This window comes from Rhinolophus sinicus, chromosome 13 (genome assembly GCF_057876585.1).
Source record: "Rhinolophus sinicus isolate RSI-liver-muscle chromosome 13, RSI-T2T, whole genome shotgun sequence".
Classification (NCBI taxonomy): domain Eukaryota; kingdom Metazoa; phylum Chordata; class Mammalia; order Chiroptera; family Rhinolophidae; genus Rhinolophus; species Rhinolophus sinicus.
In genome coordinates, this window is record NC_142513.1 from 25,807,756 (window position 1) to 25,832,782 (window position 25,027).

A 25,027-nucleotide genomic window follows, 5' to 3' on the forward strand; every position below is an offset into this window, starting at 1 on the left:
GGGGCGGGACCCGGGGGCGCGCGGCGGCGTCCCGGGAGAGCTCTGGGGACCTGGGGCGCCGACCTGTCCACCCGTGCGGGCGGGCGCGCAGGGGAGGAGGAGGCGCGGGTCCCTCCACCCACGCGTCCATTGGGCAGCGCCGCCATCACTCGCCTCTCAGCCACACCGCCTTCTCCTCCTCAGCCGACCTCGGATCCCTTCCCCCGCCACCCTCCACCCCACTCTGTCCTGTGAACGTCTCATTGGACGGAGGCGCGGTCAGTCTGCCTCGAGTCAGGGAGCCGATTGGACACAAGGATTTCAGGCCGCCCCCAGCCTGTTGGGATTGGTTTGCTGCGCGTTGGCGCAACGGAAGAGACGGCTGGCCGAGGGTGCGCCTCTGCTCCGGCTGGACTGCCGCGGAGGAGGCAAGGAGGGGGTCCTGCGCTGGGGGCCTGGCTCGGGCGGCAGCGGTGGCTGCAGCGGATGGGAGCAGGCCGGTTCGGCGCACCTATGGAGCGCCACGGCAGCGCCGCCGCTACTTCCCCCTCGTCGACCCGTGAGTCGACGCCCGGAGGGCTCGATGGGCGGCGGCAGGAGCCGCTGCGGCGCCGGGCGAACAGCGCGTCGGCACCCGCGGTCGGGGCCTCAGCCTCGGCCTCGGCCTCGGCGGAGGGCGTAAGGCGGGACCGACCCGGCTCCTACAGCGGCCCTACCTCGGTCTCCCGCCAACGCGTGGAAAGCCTTAGGAAGAAGCGGCCGCGTAAGTGCCGGGCGGGGCGCCCTCGCGGTTAGCTCTGCCCTCTTCCGGTCCGGCCGCCGTTTTTCCCGCTCGCGGGCGCGGAGACAGTGCCCCCTCATGGTGGTCCCAGATTGGTGCGTGGGCAGGAACCCGGCTGGAGGCCTGGGGTCCTCAAACGCGGGGGCTTCGGGGTTCGATCTCCTCCCGGCCTTCGAGTGCATTGTCCGCGCTCGCTGGTTGTCGGAGTGGAGGGCCCTCTTCCAGACCCCAACTCCCTCTTAGCTCCTTGGGAGTTCTTTGCCAGAAAGTCACATGATTTTTATCTTGGAGAAGGCTTTTTTTGACTTATTTCCACCGCTTCCCTTCCCCCCAAATCCTTTGAATCCCCAGTGTCTGTCTTCCGTGGGTTTTCAAGAGCCGCTCTCTGAGATGTTAAATCCTGTTTATCTGGAGATTTCGAGCTTACTGGAAAATGGTGAACTGCCCCCTGAGTTGCTGCAGGCCTAAAACTGGATTCCGTGTTCTGTGCACTAAGCTTTGGCTGCTTTTCTTCCCGTGAGAATTCGGGTCATTTCTCACCCAGACACCTCCTTTATTTTCTTTACATCTATTTGCCTGATACTCACGATTCTGGGTTGTAGCGTTCTGGGCATTAAGGCTTTTTTTCTTTTTTGAGGGAAAACGATATTTTTTCTGAATCTCGCCTTGGGAGTTGCACACGCTCTTCCTAGAGAATCGATTTCTCCGTTTTATTATTAGGATTTTTTTTCTGTCTTCAAATTTAGTCCAAATATTTTCTCCCCAGTATAGGTCTTCATTTCAGGTCGTCTGTTTAGTAGGCATTACTATTGTTGGAAGTATCCATTGTCCTAATACTTTTATGAGCCCTACAATATAGTGACATTTTACATACGGTTAGATTTTTTTTCCTAGCTGTTGTACCAAGATTCCTGTTTCAGGAAATAAACTTGTTTTAAATGCAGATCATGAGAGTGAGAGGACGTGGCAAGATGAGTGTCTTTATTGGATGGTCTTGTACCTTAGTCCAACCACCCAGTTGCTTTGCTTTTGACTTACAGGATTTGGATGATTAAATGCAGTATCCCTATTTTGCTATGAAAAGTTTGGGAGTTTTCAATTCTGTTGTCTTTTCCTATCCTCTTGAAAGAAATTTGGAAACTAGATTATCCACTTTCGACCTATACCATTTTTAGAGCCAATTATCTGGTTTGTATTTTATTTGAGAAACACCTGATTTTTCAGCAATACAAAACATTAGTTCCTAAATCGTTTTCTACTATATCTTTGGATATGGATGCACATGCCAGAGATTCATTCAGCAAATGAGAATCTAGCCAGCCACATAGCCAGCTGTTTGTGGCCATTAGCCACAGGATTCTAAATAAGTATTGTATTTTGGGTGTTTGCACGGGTCAGGCACTCTAAAATTTTTTTTTTAATTAAAAATTTTTTTTCAGGCACTATTCTGAGAGCTTTAGTAACTCATTAGCCTTCACAACTCTGAGGTAGGTGGTAGTATTTCATTTTACAGATGAGAAAACTGGGGCACATTTGCCCAGTGTTAAATAGCTAGTGAGTGGTGGAATAGAACTGTAAACTCAGGAATTTTAGCTTCATAGCATCTGCTCTTAACCACTGTGCTTTATATTTATAAATGGTTATGTTCCAGTAGCTATTTCTTCATTGTTATATGATCAAGCATAATCATTATCTTTTGTGTTCAAGGTTCTCTTATTTGAGGTGAACATTTCTAGCTACTTCCAAATTTTGAGCATAAAAATGACCTGGGGAGTTAAAAATGCGGATTCCCTGCCTGGGTCCAGTTCTCTCTTTTGAATCAGGATCTGGAGAGGGTTAAGAAGCTCATCATATCACTTAGATACAGGTACTCAAAGACCACTCTGAAACACACTGGTTTAGACTGTATCGGGGGGAGTACTTAAGGTGGTTTTGAAACTTCTTTTATATAAGATGAATATTCATGTATGATTTTTTTTGTTGTCTGCTGTTTGGTGTCTCAGATAATGAGACCCGCTAAAAAAATTAAACAAGGTCTTGTTCTTCCTCCCATTTGCTCTTTCTGTACTGTGCCAAGGTGCACCTGCTAGATGGAGAGGCAGCGTGTTGGCTGCTGAACTCTTCAAGAATATACAGTTGACCCTGGAACGACATGGGTTTGATCTGCACGGGTCCATTTACACAAGGAATTTTTCAATAAGTACCCGCAGAATTTTTCACCCACAGATGGGGAGGGCTGACTGCATTAGTTTGTGCCATTTTATATAGGGGACTTGAGCATCCTCTTATTTTGGTATCTATAGGGAGTCCTGGAACAAATCCCCCTTAAATAATGAGGGACAACTAAGTTTTTGGGCAGTCAGAAGTTATACAGATTTTTGATTTTGTGGTTGTCATTGCCTCTACCCCTCTCTTGTTTAAGGGACAATTCTTCTTTAGTCTTAACTGAGAAAATTCAACAAAGACTAAATATTTCTGTGTTTCTTGTTGGGAGATTTGGTATGGGGTGGAGTCACCTTTTGAGGTTAGAAAACGTTGTTCCAGTGTCATTACACTACTTATCTAAAGGTAGGAAACTAGTTGTCATTTGAAACTAGAAGGAGCTATATATTCAGTTTATCATAGGAATTCTTGTGGGCTCTGGTTATAGTCATGTTTTGCCTAGAGCAGTGTGATTCCCAAATCTGTCCCTATCCCAGACTTAATGCATCACTGTCATTAGGGATGAGACTAGCTAGGCATGTGTGTGACTGAGAAGTTCTTTAAAAGTTTAGATTAGGTGGAGTATGTCTCATAGGATTAAGAGAAATACCAAATAAAGATTGATTTAAAATAATGGAAACAAATATGCTAAAGATGGTAATAGAGTGCTTACTTGTTTGTGTTTAGACACTATGCCAAATATTTTATAAAAGTCTCATTTAAAAGTCTCACAATTACTTTGTGAGGTAGGTGTGTTTTATTCCCAGTTTCCAGATAAGGAAACGGACTCAGTAAAATTGTCCCTTTGTCCAAGCACATATAGTGAGTTAGTACTGGAGCTGTTTTGATTCTGGGTGTCTGAGTTCAGACCCAGTGTTCTTGACTTTCTCCATCTTGGAATAGGTGAAGGTACACATAATGTAATCCAGAGCAGTGGTCTCACGTGGAATCACTCAGAAACTTAAAAAAACTCTTCACATCTACAAGAGGGTCTAAGAACATGCATCTTATAATTTAAAAAATTGTAATGAGGCATAATTACATCCAGTAAAATGTACAATTTTGACAAATGTATACACTCATGTAACAAGAGAACATGCATTTTGATCAAGGGCGCCAGATGTGTAGCAGATGTGCAGGAGGTGTGGAAACTGGGATCAGAGTGCTCCATGGCAGTGTGGCGATGAGCTGGATCTTGCAAGGTGACTCCCAAACATGCTGTAGCTGCCTGGAACGTCTTTGGGACTTACTGATTTGGGGCTCATCCCAATCATGGACTATCCTTAATCGCCATTAGTTTAGAAAATAAAGCTTTTGTTTGTAGCTTGAAAAATACTAAACTAGAAAATGGATTGTTTTTCCTTGGCTTTTGGAAGGGTATCAGTGTTGGCAGAATGGAACTGGTGCGGGGGGGGGGCCCCAGAAGACTGCCCTTTATCAGATACAGTGTTACATCTTCAGTTAGGGAATTAGGAAGGGCTGCCCACTGGGGAGCTTGGGGGGCGGGGGAGTTAGATTTCTATTGCTGTGTAACTCATTTTTGAGAGACAAAATGGAAAAAGATACTTTTTGACCTATTGTTTTACCAACTTTAGATGCAATCAAAGTAAACATGGCCCCTCTTGGATGTATAACAAATACAAAACATTAATAAGCAGGGTCTAAAAATAGTCCAATTATGTAGCTGTATAAAATGGTACGGTATGTTATTTTAGGGACCTAACGTATGAATCATGCATTTAGATAATATGATTGTTCAGGGTTGGCATCCCTGCCGTCTTTATCTAGAGGGACTGTAAGCAAGAAGAGATGTGTGCTGTTAAAAATATTTGCTTAAACTTATGTTAAAAGGAGAGGGAAGGAGCAAGATAATAGACTATAGGCTGTTGGAGAGGACTTTTTCAGGCAATGGAAAGAATGGCTATTTTAACACGTCATTTAAAAGATCAGTGATATTCCTTGGGCTTAAGTTTATAACTTAGTGAGCATTTTTTAGGTTCATAACTTGGTATCTTTTTCTTCAGGCACTTTCCTTTGTCAATTTATGACCGTGAGAATGACTAGGATGTGAAAACCCCTTTTTAAAATAATGGCTTAAATTTTGCTGTCTAAAAGTGAAAGCCATCTTGCGTTTTTTTAGTAGTCTATTAGGTTTGGTGTGCTTATATTTCCCGAATGTAAAGTTTATTATTTAGCCATGTAAAGTTTATTATTTAGCCATGTAAAGTTTATTATTTAGCCGACTGATTTTATAACATAGTATTTTATAAGTATCTAGTCCCAGAGTTAAAACCCTTGTTACTAAGAATAATTGTTGTTGAGGTATATCTTTTTAATGTGAGGACAAGGATTGCTGCCTCCAGCATAGGGTTTGGGTTTGCAGTATTCTAACCACGTGTGGTCTGGTAAAGATACACTTCATAATGTTAGAAAATTGAGCACATTTTTATGAACCATGTATTTCCCATTGGAAAGCATTTCAGTTGGGACCTGTTATGAGACATTGTGCTATAGATGGTTTTATAGAAATAATCTGAGGGAGAGTTTAAATTCTTTTTAGAAATGTGTCTGAAGTCAAGTATAGATTGTCTAGACAGTACTTTGGAGGTCTTAATATCAGGAAATATGCTAAGGGCCGCAAAACAGACTAAAATGTTTATGAAAGTTAATGGAAGAACTCACTCATACTGTTGGTGAGATATGAGGAATGTGATGGTATAGCAAGAATTCCTTTTTCTTTTACTTCTCCATTCAGAAACACATAGTGTTTTGAATAGGTATTCTTTTATATAGTATATCGGTAGTCTCACAGTCAGTGATTGGAATCTAAGCCCCTTTGGACAGGGTGAATGTTTATAAATAACAGACTTGCATGGCCTGAGATGATTCCCTCAGCCATTTATCAGAGAGCATGTGTCTAATGGACCCCCCCCCCCACCCCCAGGCCTATTAGTTCTTGGATATGTAAACAGTCTGATCAGTAGTGCAGAGAAGAAACCAGAAACCATTAAATGTGTAACAAGGATATGAACTGAATTACTTTTCCTTACATGTTCTTAATCTATTTATCTAAAGTATGTGAATTTTATTCAACTGCTTTTTAATTTTGTTTTCTTACTAAAGAATATGTATTCTGTGCTTTTAGGTTTGTGTGTGTAGTCACTTGTGAAAAGATACTTGTGAAAGGACTTAGGAAATCTTGGTTTTGAGTCCCACCTCTACCTTTCCTTTACTGTGACCTTGGGCTCTTTTGTACTTATTTCTTAATCTGTAAAGTAGGGTGATTATAGTACCCATTGTAAACATTTTGGCCATTGTAAACATTTAAATAAGTAAGTTATACAGTAAAATTCTCTTATAGTGTTTGGCTCTTAATAGATGATCATTTAAAACAATTGCCATATATTACTAATTTTTCAGTTTTTTATTCGAAGGAAACAGGATTAAGGCTAAATTTGCTTTAAGCATTACAAAATCTTCCATTGGTTTTAGGTATGTCCATAACTAAAGATTCCAATCCTGTTGATGTGATGTGTTTGTTGGGGGAGTGGTATGTCGATTCTTTGCTATCCACTAGGGTGGCATCATCCTAAAGTTGACAGTCAAAGAATGGGACTGCTAGTAGGAAAATAGGAGTTGAATCTCCTTGCTTCAATTATATCCAGCACTGTTGCTTTTTTAAGAGTGAAGAAACTTTTTTTTCTTCTTGTAGGTGCATGAGTCATGCCAGGTTGGTTAGGCCTGTTATGGAATGGAATTTCTATTGGTGTAAAAAAATCAGTACTTCCTTGGGACTGAGGTGGAATGGCTGCTGGGGAGTCAAACACAGTGTTCTCTTTAGAATTGTATTGACATTGTTAGGTTAATTTGGGGAGAATTGACATTTTAATAAATAATTTTCCTTCTTGGAACAGGGTGTATCTTCCTATTGCTGTCTTTCAACATGCCATTTTAATAGCTATCATACATAGTTAGTATTAAGTTTATTTCTAAATATTTTATGGCTTTTGTTATGCATGACTTTTTTTTTTGTCATTTTCTTGTGGTTTTGCTTATTATAGGGAAAAAGCTATTGGTATTTGTATTTTTTTGTACCCAAATACTTAAAAAATTTTTTTATTCTGTTGGTTTAATTGATTTTTCTTAATTTTTAGGAAGCTTGAGATAATCACGGTTTTTCTCCAATTTACTAATGTAAGCAAGCCTCATTAATTGGAACTTCTAATGTGAAAACCATCCTTGCATTCCTGAGAAGTATCCGTGTTGGCCACGGTTATTACTCCTGCTGCAGAGCTCTATTCTATTGTTTAATAATTTCATGTTTTTGCATTTGTGTTGTGGGATTCTTTTCTAATTTGATATGAGGTTAGAATGACTTGAGACTCATTCTAGATTTTTCTGTGCCCTAGAAGCTTTTATAGGTTTGCCTGGAAACCATTGGGGACCTGGTGCTTTTTTGTTGTTCGGGTGGTAGATGTTTGACTACTTTTTCAAAATGTTCAGTAATTCTGATTTCTGTGTTTTCTACCTCATCTTGGGCCACATTTTGTACACTAGTTTTTCTAGCTAATCCTCTGTTTAGTTTCCATTTTAAACTTATTGTTTTAAAGTTGTATATTGGTTTATTTGTATAATCTGTTACGTACTCTTTCATCTTCTTTGATCTTTTTTTAAAGAAAGAAAAGCTATATCCTTTTTTTCTTGGATATACTAACCAGAAATTTATCTGTTTTGATAGCTTTTTCAAAGCTTGATTTTATTGATCAGCCTTACTGTGGCTTTGTTCACAACAGTGATGTTTTTCTAATTTCATTTACACCTTGCTTTTATCTTTAATGACTTCCTGCTGCTTGTTTTGGGTCTATTTGGTCTGTTTTATTTTTCTAGCATTTAAAATTGTATGTGACATTCCCTTTTGTTCAGGCTTTCTTCTTTTTGAATACATCTGATAAACATTTAAGGCTAGAAGTTTCTCTTTGCGTGTCACCTTGGGTGTATCATACTGTTTTTGATATATAGTGTTCTCATTGTCATCCATTTTAAAATAAATTATGTTTTGATTTCTCTTTAATCTCAGAGTTAATAATAGTGGGTTTAAAATTTTCCAGGTGGATAGATTTATTTCTTTGTGTCTGTTGGATTAATTTCTCATTTTAAGGTATTGTGGAAAGTGAATGTGGTTTGTTTTTGTACTTTGGAATTTGAGGTTTTTATAAAGCTAATGCACTTAATTTTTGTGAATGGTTTATGGATATTTGAAAGGAAAGTATATTTGGTTTTTTGATACAGTTACATTTGTGTTTAATAGATCACCTTGTTAACTGATAGTCAAATCCTCTGTATACCTTTATTTTGTGTGTGTGTGTGCAAATTTGAGGCCTATGTCATTCTTACACTGATTTGTTAACTTATTTTTAATATTTTTTGAAGCATGTGTTAGGATCCTATCAGTTACACTTTTTTATGCATGTGACATAATTCTTTTTTGTCCACTTTTCATGCTTTTTGTTTGCTTGAATTCTGTTTAGTCTCTTAGTATTGTATTTGCTTTCTGTTAATATTTGCTTGATAACAGTGAAGTAGCATTGTCCAGGCATTTATTTTGCTTACCCAAATTCAACTATATAAATGTGGCATATCTGTTTAAGTAAATGGTGCCAGTGATTTGTACCCACTGATTCAGTGAATACGTATATAATTGGGAATAAGTGTAGGGATGAAAGTTGTGTATCTCACTTCCTTGGTAGATCACTCTTTGGAGGGGCATCTCATTTTGTGAGCATAATCCCTGTTAAGTGCAGTGCTGGTCTTGAAACATGAGTTTGCCTTTTATAATACCATGGTTCCTAAATGTAAGTCAGCTGCTCTGTCAGTCTCCAGTGAAGTGCTGTAGATTTTGATGTGAAAGTAGTACTTTTGACTGAAAGCTGTTTTTATCTTAAAGCATCCAACTCATACGATGGGACTCTGTTGTGGTATTTTACCATTTATTTACCTTTAATCTACTCGAATAATCTTGTTTTAGATGTACTTTTTAATGTAAGCATATAGTTGAATTTCCTCTTCAATCTGGAACGAAATTTGACCTATTTGTGATTACTGATATGTTTGCGTTCATTCTTGTCACTTTTAATTTTGTATTTACCATACCATGCTTTTTTCTTCATTTTTGAACTGATTTTTTTTTTTCCCTACTTGTTTGAGGGTCATATGTTCATTCTCTTCTTCTGGAGTTTACCTATGTATTTTTAATGCCTCTATTGTCACGTCTGTATTCTTGTTTAGAATTAATGAGGATCTGTATCTTTTCTCCAACAGAGACAGACCTGTTGCTTGCTTTCACTTCCCTCTCCTTTCTCTTCCCTCTTCTACTTCCTGTGTTGAAATCATGTAAGTATTTTAGTTGCAGATTACTTATTTTTCTAAAAGTCAGCATCTATGGCTTCTTTTGCTTGTTATTGTTTCTTATAGCTCGTATCTTGTATGCTTTTTAAATTGGTATTGGAGTGTATCTACTAATTCTATCAGAGAAGGTTTTTGCGTAGTAAATGTTGAGCCTCTTTCATGTGTGAAAATTTCTTTTGCATTGCCTCTTGAAACCTGATTTGTCTGGAGATGAGTTTCAAAATCTTTTTCCTTATAACTTCGAAGTTATTGCCCCTTCATTGTCTTCTAGCCCCTGTGTCCCTGATGAAGTCTAATGTTACCTGTATGTGATTTATTTATCCTTATAGGAATTCATTTTTTCCTTTGGAAATTTTCAGGATTTCCTGAAATTGCAATACCATGTGTCCACGTCTCCCCTTTCTCCGCTAATTGATTCTGTTTAACACTTAACAGTGGATCTTTCAACTGATGATGAATGTCCTCCCTCCCCTATCTGCCCCAGAAAATTCCTAGGACTCATAAGATAGATATTAGACTCTCTGGTTCTGTGTGCTTTCTATATAGCTACCTTTCCTTCATACTCAAGAGGCATTATTTTGGGAGAATTTCTTAGTTTTCTGTTTTTTTTTTTTGTGTGTGACTATTTTGTTGTTAAATGTATTTTTGCTAAGCTTTATTTTGGAAATTTTTCTTATTTTTTTTCTTTTGTACAAGTATCTTTATTGAGGTATAATTTTCATACAGTAAACTACATCCATTTAAAATACACAATTTCATGCATTTTGACAGATATGTGCTCGTATACCCATGAAGCTCCCCCCTCACCCCAACCATCAAGGTTTGTGTTACCACGGGAAGTTTTCTCCTGCCCGTGCAGTCCTTCCTCCCTCTCTTCCCCAGCCTGTGGTCTGCAGGTGCAGAAATGATTAGCTTGCATTTTCTAGAGTTTCATATAAATGGATTCCCCTATGGAGATTCAGCTATAGTAGTCTGTCCCTTTTTCTTTTGGTTTTGAAAGCTCTCCTTTTGGTTTTGAAATTAGCACTGATATAGTTCACAGATCTTCTTTATATCTTAACCTGTTTTACATAAACTCTTTTGTGTATGTGATTTACTTCTATATAATTTTATCATATGTGTAGATTCTTGCAGCCACAACCACAGCTGGTAATCATTTCTTAATTTCTCATTTTTTTAAATAATAGCTTACTCATTTTTCGTGGATGAGATCTCATTTTACCTCTGAGGATATTTATGATTATTAAGTCTCCTGTTTGTTCCTGTCTTTCTTCAGATGTTTAGCTTCTTGTTTTTGTGGTGTTGATTTCCCTTTTGGTGATTCTAGTTTGTAAAGTGATCATCTCTGGTTTGAGGATTGCTGTTTTCCTGTCAGTGGAGGCAGTGTCTGTTTACCAGTCTGTAAGATGCATTGTAGAGAAGAGATGCGATATATGGCCAGAAGTGGACACTCATTTCTTCTGGGTAATAGTAGCTACCAGGGCGCAAGTGCCTGTGCTCAGTGAAGACTGCCTCTGTCGGGCCGGAGGGGAGTTGGGGAGGGGAGTTGGGGAGGGGAGTTGGGGAGGGGAGTTGGGGAGGGGAGTTGGGGAGGGGAGTTGGGGAGGGGAGTTGGGGAGGGGAGTTGGGGAGGGGAGTTGGGGAGGGGAGTTGGGGAGTGGTTCTCAGTAGAGGGAAGTGGCTGGTCTGTCCAGTTGCAACAAATGCATTGCCACAGCAGCTCACCCATGACTGCACCCCAGCTCCTGTTTCCCCGTTGCTGCTACCCCATCTATAACCTGGATAGAACACCCCTATGCTCCCCTCACTTTCTAAGCTGCTGTCAGTTTTTATAGCATTCCTCTTTCTGTACAGTTACTGCCTTTATCAACCTAGTTCTGCTGGTAATATCACTGTTTTCCCAGAAACATTTTAGAAAATAATATATCAATAAATCTGTATCTTTAGTCATTTCTAGGATTTAAGGTGGGAGGGGAAGTCATGTATAATCTATTCAGTTATCTTGATCCCAATCTCCTGAAGCCATTTTTTGGGAAGGGTTTTTCGGTAACATACTAACTTTGAAACATCTGTTCCAATGAAGTCCATTGAAACCTTTCTTTTTTAGGAAATCAGGTTTTGAGAGAAATTGAACACTGAAGCTTATGTTGCTTAGGGTTGGGAATTTCCTTTACTCCTAGTTTGAGTGCTAAACCAGAGCTCTGAAAAGTCTCAACATTTTTCTGTGAGCCAAAGGGAAGGATGAAAGTTTTCACTCTCATTCTTTTTTTTTCCCCCCAGAGTTGAGGTTCCTGGTTAGTCATTTTGTTGTTTTTCAGTGTTTCATAGTGTACTTTGGGTTGTGTGTAGAAGAGGGTTGGATTGGCTCAGTATTCTGATGTTTTTCTTACTGATCTTTGTAATGTTTTTTAGGTGTGCTTCCAAATCAGACAGAATCATATTTCTTCTCTCCAAAACCTTTTTGTTTATATTAGTCTTTGGAAACCTCAGGGTATGAAATACATTGCTAATCTAGTAAGTGTAAATTTAGTTTTCATGAAAAAGGTGTTCTGACTTTTTTTTCTTTCCCATTTAGTTTTTCCATGGTTTGGCTTGGATATTGGAGGAACCCTGGTCAAGCTGGTTTATTTTGAACCCAAAGATATCACTGCTGAAGAAGAAGAGGAAGAAGTGGAAAGTCTTAAAAGCATTCGGAAGTACCTGACCTCCAATGTGGCTTATGGGTCCACGGGTATTCGGGACGTGCACCTGGAGCTGAAGGACCTGACTCTGTGTGGACGTAAAGGCAATCTGCACTTTATACGCTTTCCCACTCATGACATGCCTGCTTTTATTCAAATGGGCAGAGATAAAAACTTCTCGAGTCTCCACACTGTCTTTTGTGCCACTGGAGGTGGAGCGTACAAATTTGAGCAGGATTTTCTCACAGTATGCATTTTTTTAGCTTATATACAATTTATGGTAATCTGATTGTTAAAAATAATACCAGTAACAAGAGGTGGACTTATTTCCATCTCTAATGGAACTTGAATTTTCTTGAGTGGAAATAAGGTTAAATGTAAATTAGTGATAGTCAGAAGTTAGCCATCTAAAGATTGTTGTATAGTTTACTTTTTGCCCCGTTCAGATGAGTCGAGAATCAGAACCACTAAAGGCATAGTAATAGTATTTTGTGTTCTTCAGCGTGGAAAATAGTGAAGCTGTGATACGTAGAGCAAGGACTTACCTATAAGTAACAACATCATTAAATCTTTAACAATGAGATTGAAAAATAATTTTAAAAAATGTCATTTTATGTCATAAAATTGTTTCCAGTCTCCTCTGCTGTATAGTTTCTCTTATCTCCTTCAGTTGCTTCTTGGCAGGCTTACTGTTTAAAAATCAAGGAACTCTGGTCAGCAGCAGTGGTTTTCAGGCCTCAGGACTAGTGGGAGATGGTTGACCGCAGGTTCCTCTCCCCAAATGCCTCCTGATGTGTTGTGTGCTGCACACTTGTTAACAGGCATCTCTGGGTCATGTCTGGACACTAAGGGGAGTGCCAGTGGACACTGGCTTTTGTTTCATTCGGTGAACGCTGTGTGCAAGACCTTGAGGTTAGGTCCTTTGAAGGTGGATAGTGGGGTAGGTGGGAGAATTGACAAGTGAATTGGACAAGACTCTGGCATTCAGGGTGATAATAGATTTAAAATATCTTGACCATGTTTTTAATGCCACCAGTGAAAATATTATTCCAGAGATTCTGCCTTTGCCTATGTTGTTCTAAATTTCTTACCCCCATGTGTCACTGTATGATTTGTGACCGTGTCCTTTCGTTGTCCTGTATCTCCTGACTTTCTCTCAAAACTGACCATAATCATAATACAGAATTGAATTTTAAAAATGAATTTAAAAAAATTTTATTGGGGAATATTAGGGAACAGTGTGTTTCTCCGGGGCCCAGCAGCTCCAAGTCAGACTGTCCTTCAATCTAGTGGAGGGCGCAGCTCAGCTCCAAGTCCAGGCGTGGGTTTCAATCTTTAGCTGCAGGGGGCGCAGCCCACCATCCCATGCAGGAGTTGAACCTGCAACCTTGTTTTGAGAGCTCGTGCTCTAACCCAACTGAGCTATCTGGCCACCCCTAAAAATGAATTTTTAAACAAGGTTTTATATTCTTTGCTTGAATTTCTCTTGATTGTTGGTTTTCAGTGTTTTCTTTTCCACCTGTGAGTAAATGGGAAGGAGCAGGAGGAAAGAACTTTCCGTTTCTTTGTGGAAGCCTCATATAGATGCTGGACTGCAACTGATAAAGGAGAAAACCTCTCCACATCCAGCACCCTGCCGAGATACCCTATGGAACATACTTGAAAACCATTCAGGCTGTTACCAGAGGTTCAGCGTTGTGTGGCAAATCCTAAGGAAAGAATGAATGCAAAGTGGATGTTAGACCTTGGGAATTGCTGTTGGGGTTTCTCATTTGTATGCAGCAGCTCTATCTTTGAAAACTATGAAAATGAAATGCCTATCAAATCCTGTTTGTTTATTAGGAGTGACTAATATTTAATAAGCCACAGTGAAATAGTTTTAAAAATATTGAATTTACTGTTTCTTTTTCAATGTGAATCAGATTTCCTCACATGTTGAGTTTGCATGTTGGTGTAACGTTGCATAAGTTGTGTTAGTGAAGTGACCTACGTATGCATTCAGTTATCTAACTATTGTCAATTCTAGGATTCATTAGGAATAATAGCACAGCAGGGCACTTCAGGATAACATGAATTATGGGAAGGACAAAAGGAGATACTGATTTGGCATGCAATGGCAGAAAACTACTTGGATTCCAATAGGCCACCAGTATAAAATGATTTGGCTTAGAAATGAAAATGCTGGCACTTAAGATTCGAGTGTCAGGAAGTTGGTATTTAAATTGGTCTTGGCATGGAGGTCTCAAGGAGAGGAGATAAGGACAGTGATGAACAATTCAAGGCTTGCGTTTGGTCAGAGGAATAACTTCATATTCTTAACTAGGTATGAATTAAAGGTTAAGATGAAGTTACCTATTAACTTCCATCTCCAATGTGGATCAGAATAAAGTGCATGTAAATGTAATCAAATGGGAGTTGACTTAAATGGGAGAACGCACAGGGCTGATGTTGGTTGTAAACAGAAATAGGTGCTTTAGGGGGTTGAGGCATATTTACATTTGTCACAGATGTTGAGTATATATGCTTGTAAACATTCAAATGGGTTAGAAGTTCATAGAGTAAAATGGGGGAAGTTTTTTTTATACCATCTTTCCAGTGTCACCACTGTTAAAAAGTTTACATATCTAGTTTTTTATGCATGACTGTATGACATGTACATGTGCATATTAAACATGGTTTTGAAAATAGGCAATTTAGATTGTATTTTATAAAATGTTTCTCAGCTTGCTTTTTTGACTAACAAGATGTCGTGGAGTTCTGCCCACTTTAATTCTTAATTGAATGAAGATGCTCTTCATTAATTTCTGTACAGTACTCCGTAGGTGAATAATAATTTAATCATTCCTTTATCAATTATTTACATGGAATTAAGCTGAAAAACAGTGTTCTAAATTCTGATTCTGCTAAAAGTCCCGTCTTCCAGAGGTTGTAACTTGTTTAGGTAGTGGAAAACCTCACCTTCTGATTGGCCACTTGCAGCCTTTTGGCTTCAGGTTATTAATAATAAAGTGTGACTTACCTTGGTACTGCTCCGTAGCTTGGAAGACAGAGGTCAGTATTTGTGGCTCCTGCCTTGTGTTGCCAGGTGCTTGCATCACTTGGATTTCTTGGAGCCTGCTTTCTGATAGGGCTGTCACCTGGGCTGCGCTCCTGCGTCATGCCTGCCAGCAGACGTCTGTTTTTCTGCTTGGGTTTTTGGCACATTTCTGCAGCTGCTGCACGGTTTGTAGGTAAAGTGTGTTTGGGTCTGTGGGAGAGGGAGTCTGTCTTGTCAGGCCATCCCTGTATGTGTGGTCTCCAGATCGGTTCTGTAAAGTATGCACCAATAATACCCACCCGTGAGCACTTTTATGGTTTGTTTAATGTAGATGGATGCCTTATTAAGTGAAGTTTTTATTTCTGCTTAGCATGTTAAAAAGTCTGAAAACATTTTTATTTCATTACAGATAGGTGATCTTCAGCTTTGCAAACTTGATGAACTAGATTGCTTAGTAAAAGGAATTTTATACATTGACTCAGTTGGATTCAATGGACGGTCACAGTGCTATTACTTTGAAAACCCTGCTGATTCTGAAAAATGTCAGAAGTTACCGTTTGATTTGAAAAATCCATACCCTCTGCTTCTGGTGAACATTGGCTCTGGGGTTAGCATCTTAGCAGTATATTCCAAAGATAATTACAAACGGGTCACTGGTACCAGGTAGGTCTTTTATATAAAGGTGTCTACCTACCTATCTACCTACCTACCTACCTACCTTCTCATCTACCTATCACCTACCTACCTAGTTTTGTCAAAAAAGACTATTGGGACATCGGGGCTGCCTTGCAGCGCGCCACTCCCTCCAGCTGACCCTTGGCCGTACCCCACGCTCACGCCCAGTGGGCCTGCCTTCCCCCGCTGCTCCTGGGGCCGTGCCATGCGCACTGCTTACTGCTCACCTGCTTCCCAGGCAGCGGCTGCAGCGATGATGCCCGCTCCCAAGTTTGGCCCGGCCCAGGGTGTCGGGTTTTACTGGTTGCACCGCAGAGGGTGGGAGCTGCACCGGTCATTATTTATTCTTGATATATAATGGATTAATACTGAGTTTTCAAATATTGTATATAAATATACCTACAAGAATCTGTTAAAATTATATGAAAGTACACATTTTTCTGGACTTATTCAAACAATTGTTTTCTCTTTGAAAGTTATGATTTCATGACTTACTCTTTCATCTTTGCTCAAGGTTTCATTACCATAGTTTCATAAAGCTCATTAGACTCATAGAATCCATAGTCTCTACCCTCAGATAGTGTGTGGTGTGCATATACCGTGTTTCCCCGAAAATAAGACCTAGCTGGACCATCTGCTCTAATGCATCTTTTGGAGCAAAAATTAATATGAGACCCGGTATTACATTATGTTATATTATATTATTATTATATTATAGACCCAGTCTTATGTAAGACCCAGTCTTATATTAAAAGAAGACCGGATCTTAATTTTTGCTCTAAAAGACGCATTAAAGCTGATGGTCCGGCTAGGTTGTATTTTCGGGGTTACTACAAAGTAATCAAAGTCAGGTAGCATCTAGAACAAGAAGGCAAAATCTTTGGTTTGATGAAACCGGCTTAGATTTTATGCGCGTGTACACACACACACTACTCCCTGGGATGATGGGAAATCCAGATGTTAAGGTACCTACTGAGCAGTAGTAGGGGTGCTGGGGGAGGGTAGTCTGAAAAGGGAGGATTAGGTGACAGGTGAGAATGGAATGTTTTTGGAAGAAGAGCTGGGGGTTGGGGTAAACAAATTTAACAGATGTGAGTTAAAAGAATTAGAGGAGTAAATTTTTAGGGGAGCAACACATTTATGGAAGAGTTCTGGTGGCCTGATGAGCCAGGGTGACAAGGTGCTTGGATGGGGATGACTCGGGTCATGCACTTGGAGAGAAAGGGAGGAGATGCCCGTGGGTCATAGGTGTGGGCTGACCTGCACCTCAGGTCCTGGTACTCAGCAGATGTCCAGATTGAACTGGGGTCATGCGTGGGGAGGTGGGTCCTGAGTTTTGCCACTTGGCTTGTTGGTGTACATGAGTCTGTATCTTCAAGGTTTCTATTAGGCACTTGTTTTTATCTTTTCACAGACTTGTTTCTTGCTCGTGGCATCTGCATGATTGGGTTGGGGCAAGAGTGGATTGATACATGAATATTGTTTTGGCTTAATAAATATTACCTTCCTATTATTTTCAAAACATTGTAATATTATTTTGTTTTTAATTACAGTCTTGGAGGAGGAACTTTTTTTGGTCTCTGCTGTCTGCTTACTGGCTGTACCACTTTTGAAGAAGCTCTTGACATGGCATCTCGTGGAGATAGCACCAAAGTAGATAAATTAGTGCGAGACATTTATGGAGGGGACTATGAGCGGTTTGGACTGCCAGGCTGGGCTGTGGCTTCAAGGTAAGGGGGCGTGTGTTCTAAGAAATACAGGAATAAAATGTTAAATATTGGGTATATCTTTTCCCTTTTAAACAGGTTTACATACTATAAAATCACCTGTTTAAGGTGTTCAATGTAGTGGTTTCTAGTGTATTTATAGAATTGTGCAGCCATCACCATAATCCAATTTCAGAATATTCTCACCATCTCAGAAAGAAACCTGGTATCCATTAGCTGTCACGCCCCATTCCTCCACACCCAGTCCTCGGTAACAACTATCTATTTTCTGTTTCTATAGATTTGCCTATTCTGGACACTTCATATAAATGGTGTCATACATATAATAATGTGGTTTTTGTGACTGGCTTATTTAGCATAATGTTTTCAAGGTTCATGTAGCATGAATCAGTACTTTGTTTCTTTTTATTGCTGAATAATATTCTCTTATACACGTATGGATATGTAACATCCATTTCTCAGTTGATAAACATTTGGTTTGTTTCAGCTTTTTGGTGATTGTGAATAAAACTGCTATGAACATTAGTGTACAAGGCTTTGTGTGGACATCCTGTTTTGTAGTTCTCTTGGATATATTCATATACCTAGGACTAGAATTGCTGGGTCATGTGGTACTGGTAACTGTTTAATCTTTTGAGGAACTGTCAGACGTTTTTCTAAAGTGGCTGCACTATTTTACCATCCCACCTGCAGTATATAAGGGTTTAAATTTCTTCATATCCTTACGAACACTTGTTATTGTCTGTCTTTTTGGTTTTAACTGCCTTAATCGGTGATCTCTCATTGTAGTTTTGATTTGCATTTCCCTGATGACTACGAATGTTGAACATCTTTTCATGTTCAACTTGAAGCTTCTTGACTATTTGTCTGTCATCTTTGGAGAAATGTCTGTTCAAGTCTTTTGCTCAGTTTTTAGTTGGATTATTTGTCTTACTGAGTTGTAAGAATTTTTACGTGTTTTCGAGACAAGTCCCTTATCAGATATATAATTTGCAAATACTTTCTCCCATTCTATTGGTTGTCTTTTCACTCCCTTGATGGTATCCTTTGCAACATAGAAGTTTTAAATTTCAATAGATAAGATGAAGTTCATCTATCTATCTTCGCTTTCATCGCTTGTGCTTTTTGGTGTCACTTATAAGAAGTCATTGCCTAACTTAAGATCACGAAGATTTACTTCTGTATTTTCTTTCAAGAGTTAGTTTTATAGTTTTAGCTCTTACATTTCGATCTATGATCCATTTTGAGTTAAATTTTTGTGTGTGGCCCAAATTCATTCTTTTGCTTATGAATACAGTTTTCCCAGCACCATTTGTTGAATAGACTATTCTTTCCGCATTGAATTCTCTTGGCCCCTTTGTTGGAAATCAGTTGACCATAAATGTATGGTTTATTTCTGACTCTTAATTCTGTTCCATTGATGTCTGTCCTTATGCCAGTACCACACTGCCTTGCTTACTGCAGCTCTGCACTAAGGTTTAAAATGAGGAAGTGTGAGTCCTCCAACTTGTTCTTTTTCAAGATTGTTTGGCTAGTCTGGGTCCCTTGACTTTCTATATGAATTTTAGGATCAACTTGTCAATATCTGCAAAAAATGGCAACTGAGCTTTTGATAGGGGTTGTGTTGAATCTGTAGATCATTATGGAGAATATTGCCATCTTTCTTTTTTTTCAATTTTTATCTTTTTAGAATATTGCCATGCTAACACTATCTAGTCTTCTGATCCAAGATGGAGTGTCTTTTCATTTATTTATACCTTTGCTTTCTTTCACCAGTGTTTTGTAGTTTTCAGTGTAAGTGTGTTATACTTTTGTTAAATATATTACTAAGCATTTTAGTCTCTTTGATACTTTTGTAAATGGAATTGTTTTCTTAAATTCATTTTTGGATTGTTTGGAAATACAATTTTTGTGTGTGTATTGGAGACATGGTTTTTAATAATAGAAAAGGCAATCATATACATGCTTGTTTACTAATTTTAGGTACTTTGTCAGTGCTGTAGATTTAATTTTCTGTGTTTGCAGCATTTGCTTATTGGTAATCACTTTTTCTGATTGGGTTTGTTTTCTGGTCACAGTTACTAATGTAGCAATTCTGTAGGTCAGGTACTTTGAAGTATAGTACTTGATCTTACAGGGAAATCTGAAGCTCTTAAGTAGTTTACTCTGGGACCCGGCTGTCTGCATTCTTGCTTTGCTAGGACAATAAAGCAGTTTACCACATGTGAATGTGACCCTTCAGCTGAGTGGAGCAGCTGGGCAGCTGGGGGGAGTTTCTTCTAGAGATGTCTTCCTGGAACTTTCCCTGGTTGCAGAAGGAGCCAGTGGTGCCTTATAGTGGAGAAATGCCCATTTGCTCATTCAGGGTTCTCTTTGAAGCTGCATTTCTCTTTGAGCAGATGCTTCTTTATAATGAAAAGTTTGAAGATTTGAACAACGTTGCTCTAAAAGTCACTTTTATCTTAGTAAAGTAACAGTCAAGTTCTGTTGGGCTGTGTTGCCTTTGGTTTATTAAAGGGATATTTTTTTTTCCATCACAGCTTTGGAAACATGATGAGCAAGGAGAAGCGAGAGGCTGTCAGTAAAGAGGACCTCGCCAGAGCGACTTTGATCACCATCACCAACAACATTGGCTCCATAGCAAGAATGTGTGCCCTTAATGAAGTAAGGGGACATGGGTTTCTTTAGTCGCTCTGAGGAAAATACAGAACTTCCTGAGTGGGCCCCACCTGTGTACAACATCTGTCTTCTCTGAACAGGGCCCACATGTAGTCATATGTGGTGGAGTTGGTTTCACTGGCAAAGTTAAAACTCTTCACATGTAGATTAACCTTACTATTTTTTTCTTACGGAAAATAAACACTGCTATTATGTAGAGGTAGAGGAGGAAGTAGGGTAAAGTAGGAAAGTGGGCATTGTTCCAGATGATGGGGGCTGTTGGGTGGTGTGAGGGATAATGATGCTGAATCTGGAGTCCATGCTCATTGTGGAGCTCTGGAATCCCTGGGAAGGAGTGACTCCAGAGGAAGTCGTTGAAGCTGGGAGAAGACTGAGGAGGCTGAAGAAAGAGCACCCCGCCGCCCCTCACCGCAGCAGAGCTGTCTTTGTGCTTTCAGCTTCTTTACAGTGCTGCCTTGTAGCATTCAGGTCAAGCAGCATTGTACAGGGCTATGAAAGAACCAAGAATGGCCTTCCTTTGGGGATCCACTTGCTGCAGCTTTAATAGCTTGTCCCTATTTATTCATTTTTGTTTAAAATTATTTTTTAAACATAAAATAGGCATGTGGCTTATGAAGGAAACCATAAAAGGTATAAAAGTATTGTTTCATTTTTAATTAAAAAGATACTGTATCAGATCAGCATCAAGTAATTTAAAAAATTCATTTGAGTATGTTAACACTTTTCTTTATTGCATGTTCCCTTTACTGTGCTTATGTATTTAAGATTTTAGTTTGGTATATATACCATTATATATGTATTTTTTCATAAATATATTTTGTATATTTTTTCATAATTTCAATATATATTTTCCATAAATATTATAAATTTCTTGGCTGTATATATGATTTCTTTCATAAGTCATTCACATAGAGCTGGGCATATGGTTACTTGCCAGTGATAGCTTTGCAGTAAAGCATTTTTAAGCATGAGGCTATTCCTTGGTTGATAATGGACTTATTCTTGATAAGGGACTTAACTCAGGACTGAGTTTTCTCATCTAAAGAATGTGACCATGCTCATGACTCTTGATATGGTTTTGCCAAGACGCTGTCTTTGTGGAAGGGCTGCCCCTGTGTAGGTCATCTTTAGTAATATATGAGTGGATCAGTTTTACCACTTGACTAACACGGGGTGGAATTTCAGTTAGCTGTTTTGGTAACACTTAATAGGTCTGCATTTTTACTTTTTTTGATTACTAGTGAGGTTGAATTTTTTTCTGTGATATTTCTTGTATAATTTGCCTATTTGTCCCTTTCCTTCTTTGAATGGGTTCTTAGTATTTTTTTTTTTTACTTATCTGTATAAAACTTTTAATTTAATAGTAGTTATTGTTTGTCATATTGAATACATAATGTTTTACCTAATCTGTTTTCTCCTGTGACATTTTCTGATATGCTTTGAAGTGGGTCCAGCGTTGTCTGGGGATCAAATTTAAGTAGCCCTGGATCAATTAGATTAAATGTAAATACTTTTTCTTGATCAGATGCCAACTTGCTGCTAAAAGCCATGCACATGGTCTCTGTTTGGGGTAGCTTTTATGTGAAAACAGAAATTAAAGATTAAAATTAATTGCCTTTGTTTTTGATGTGCTTAGAACATTAACCAGGTGGTGTTTGTTGGAAATTTCTTGAGAATTAATACGATCGCCATGCGGCTTTTGGCATATGCTTTGGATTATTGGTCCAAGGGACAGTTGAAAGCACTGTTTTCGGAACATGAGGTAAGCAGACTTATTTCCTGCGATAACGTTACCTATAAAGGTCATACGGCTCACACTGCATTGCAGTTTGAAGTAGAGGTGAAATGGGCAGCAGTACTTCTTAATATTTTTGTGATTGTATGATATGAGGTTTAACTTTGATTGTAATTTTCGAAAGCTGTTTCTTACACGATTTAATGCAAGGAAGATTTTTGGTTAATTGTGAGCTTCAGCAATTAAAAAAAAAGCCTCAGTGACCATTCAGCTATATTTCTGATGCCTTAATTTCTAAACTATCCATTATATTTTTCCCATTGCACTTACTTTATAAATGCACTTACTCTGGGTTCTCCTTTTTTCATTTTTTTGATGTCAGTTTTTATGTATTTGATATAGTTCATATGACATTTAAGATGTGTGTTCTAAAAACAAATAAATAGATCAGTGAAAAACATTACAGGACCAGAACCACAATATCATAAAAACTTAATATGTAGATAGGCTAGAAATGACAAAATGGAAAAGAATTACTGAATTGCTCAACCTGATATCCTATTTTGGAAAGTGCCTTTCTGTTTTTCCAGTTTGGGGAAAAAATAGAACCTGAGCTATAGAAGGGACTCTCTCCCCGTTGAATGTGGGGCGATTGAACTATTTCAAGTGTTGTTGTGATTTTTAGATACTGTTGTCATGAACATTTTTCAGAATTATATGTACATATTTACTTTTTAACTGTTTATATGAATTGACAGAAATCAAAGTAGAGATTGCTTTTTTCTTTTAAGTAGCTTTAAGTTTTTCCTTTTAAGTTGCTTAAGTTCATAGCTAAAATGCAAAGCACACAAATTCCCTGTATCAAAAAGCTAGTTTGTCATCTTTTTTTAACTTCTAACGTTATTATATTAGTAAATCAGTACTGAGTTTTCATTTCTTATACCTTTTATATGTATCTTTTTATAATCTTTTACCTGTTTTATTTTGCTTTCTATTAGAATAAAAAGAAATCCTGCTTAATGTTATATTTAGTATGACTTCCTGCTGAATTTCTACCTCTCTCTGAACGTTTTTTCTTAGGTAGAACATGGAGATTAATTTCTTAGGTTAACTATTTTTTTTTTTTTTTTTTACTTCATATCAGTTATATGAACTCTTTATGAAACTATGTTTTTATATTTTTTTGTCATTTCTCTTGCCTGCTGACTTAATTTTCCTCTCTGGTTATCATTTCTGATCCGTTTGTCTCTGTTTTCCATTTTCATTCAGGCCTCTGACTCTAGTGTTGATTTCTGAACAATTGGAACTTTGATTATTTTAGGCTCTCTGAGGCTTGAAATATAGTTGACTCTTGAACAACATGGTTTGCTGATCCAAGTGTATGTGTTTTTTTTTAGTAAATGCAGTTGGCCCTTTGTATTGTGGGTTTCACATCCATGGATTCAACCAACTGCTGATCAGAAATAGTATTTGAGTTCCCAGCAGTGGACTCAAAAACATGAATTGAAAATACTGTGCTCAGCAAAATGGGTGCACAGGAAATGGGTGTCAGGAATTAAGGACAGTGTTGGCTATAACACAAGTAATCGTATTTATGGTAATTTGAATAATTCTAAGGAAAATTGCTCTTATTTTTCGTGTACTTTTTTCCCCAGGGTTATTTTGGAGCCGTTGGAGCACTCCTTGAGCTGTTGAAGATCCCCTGATTGTTACGTGGGGAGGGGCCTCCTGGAAACTTCCACAATGGGATCTGTGAACTTTTGTATTTAAGAGACTCACTTAATTTTATGATTGTGTGCTATCCGAATCAAAGCAAGAAAGGACAAGTGTATTTTTCTAAGTCATCAAGATAAATCCTTAAAAATTCAGTTTAAACTAGTAACCGGTAAGGAAAGATATATATAGATATATCAAAAGTGGACCATGTCCATGGCAGGAGGATTTATTATGTTTAAGTTGCTCTTCAGTTTAGCTTTGTTAAACCTGCCATGTATTTTTGAAATTCAGCATCACTCACTGGACCCACATCAGGGGAGAGCTGTTTGGTGTTCAGCTGGCTGGTTTTGTGTCTTGTTGAACTTGCTAAGGGTGTTGTAATCTAATCACAATTTTGTCAACCTGGCCTTGGCTATCATCTGTGCGTTAACTCTGGTATGCATTTAGCCTTTGTGTGAATGTATTGAAAAACGTGTTTTATTTCAAAGTTCTGCAGACTTAGTTGGGCAGATTAATTCTGTTAATTCAGGTTAATTCTCTTAATTCTGATGGAAGTAAGCTAGTACAAAAAGCATAATCTGGAAGACTAAAACCAGACAAAAAGGACTGTTAGAATTGACATGTTTTTAGAGAACTGTGGAGAATCTGGTTATACTTTCAGGTTAGTAGAAAGCGAGGAATTGAGGTGTCCATTGATTAACTCATGGGAACAGGGAGGGGTTCGCCCTGCCTTTCTTTCCCTTTCCTGGTCTGGGTCCTTGCCAGCCCCCAGGTGGCAGCTGGCTCTCAAGGCCGCGTGAGGAGAGACAGGTTTCGAGATGTTGAGATTGACTCGGTAGAGATTGACTTTGGACCTTTTCTTTCTGCTGTGCAGAGTAATTTTAAAAACATTCCCCTTGATATAGAGCAACGTTTGTGTCTTATTTTGTATACTATTTGGTGCGTGCATCGCTGTTGAAGGCAGTGAAGCATCTGTATAAAGCATCTTTTGAACTAGAAGGAAACCCCAAGCCTCTGCGGCCTCCTTGTGCCCTTAGGTTTTTCAGGCAAGGAGATTAGCCTGGGAGAGTCTTGGGAGGGAAGGTTCCATGGGATGGGAGGGCGCAGGTGGGCGTGGCTGGTCCCTGTGAGAGGAGGAAGGAAAGAAGAGGGAGAAGGGCTGGGCCGTCGCTCCCCTCCCTGGTCGGCTGGGATCCCTCCCGCTTCCCATGTTGGCCGCGTGGGGGCAGCACAGGCACGTCCAGGTGGCCCTGTGAGACTAGGGCTGCTGCCTGCCGGGGAGGGCACGGCCGTTTACCAAGGATGGCTGCCTTTGCACGTGGTCCCTTTCACATGTGGGTTATGGCCTGGTGCAGGCCACAGAGCTGGAGGGACGCTTTGGGGATGGGAATTGGGGCCCCTGGGTAGAGA

At 39.2% G+C, this 25,027-nt stretch overlaps 1 protein-coding gene across 9 annotated transcripts in view; it reads left to right on the forward strand.

Moving 5' to 3' along the window:
- Positions 1-25,027, forward strand: part of PANK2 (pantothenate kinase 2) — a 27,102-nt gene continuing 2,075 nt past the window's right edge. The window contains exons 1-8 of one of the 9 annotated variants that reach the window (XR_002137519.3): positions 315-742; positions 9,281-9,352; positions 11,943-12,295; positions 15,495-15,748; positions 17,314-17,490; positions 20,028-20,151; positions 21,803-21,928; positions 23,557-23,786. Coding sequence is in view for 7 of the 9 variants with exons in the window: in XM_019733745.3 (XP_019589304.3) it covers positions 466-742; positions 9,281-9,352; positions 11,943-12,295; positions 15,495-15,748; positions 17,314-17,490; positions 20,028-20,151; positions 21,803-21,928; positions 23,557-23,607 (1,434 nt within the window). In the remaining 2 variants the exon portion in view is untranslated. Of the gene's footprint in view, positions 743-9,280; positions 9,353-11,942; positions 12,296-15,494; positions 15,749-17,313; positions 17,491-20,027; positions 20,152-21,802; positions 21,929-23,556; positions 24,524-25,027 lie in introns of those variants that run through there. The other 8 variants (XM_019733745.3, XM_074317732.2, XR_012491260.2 and 5 more) reach the window with 8 other exon arrangements.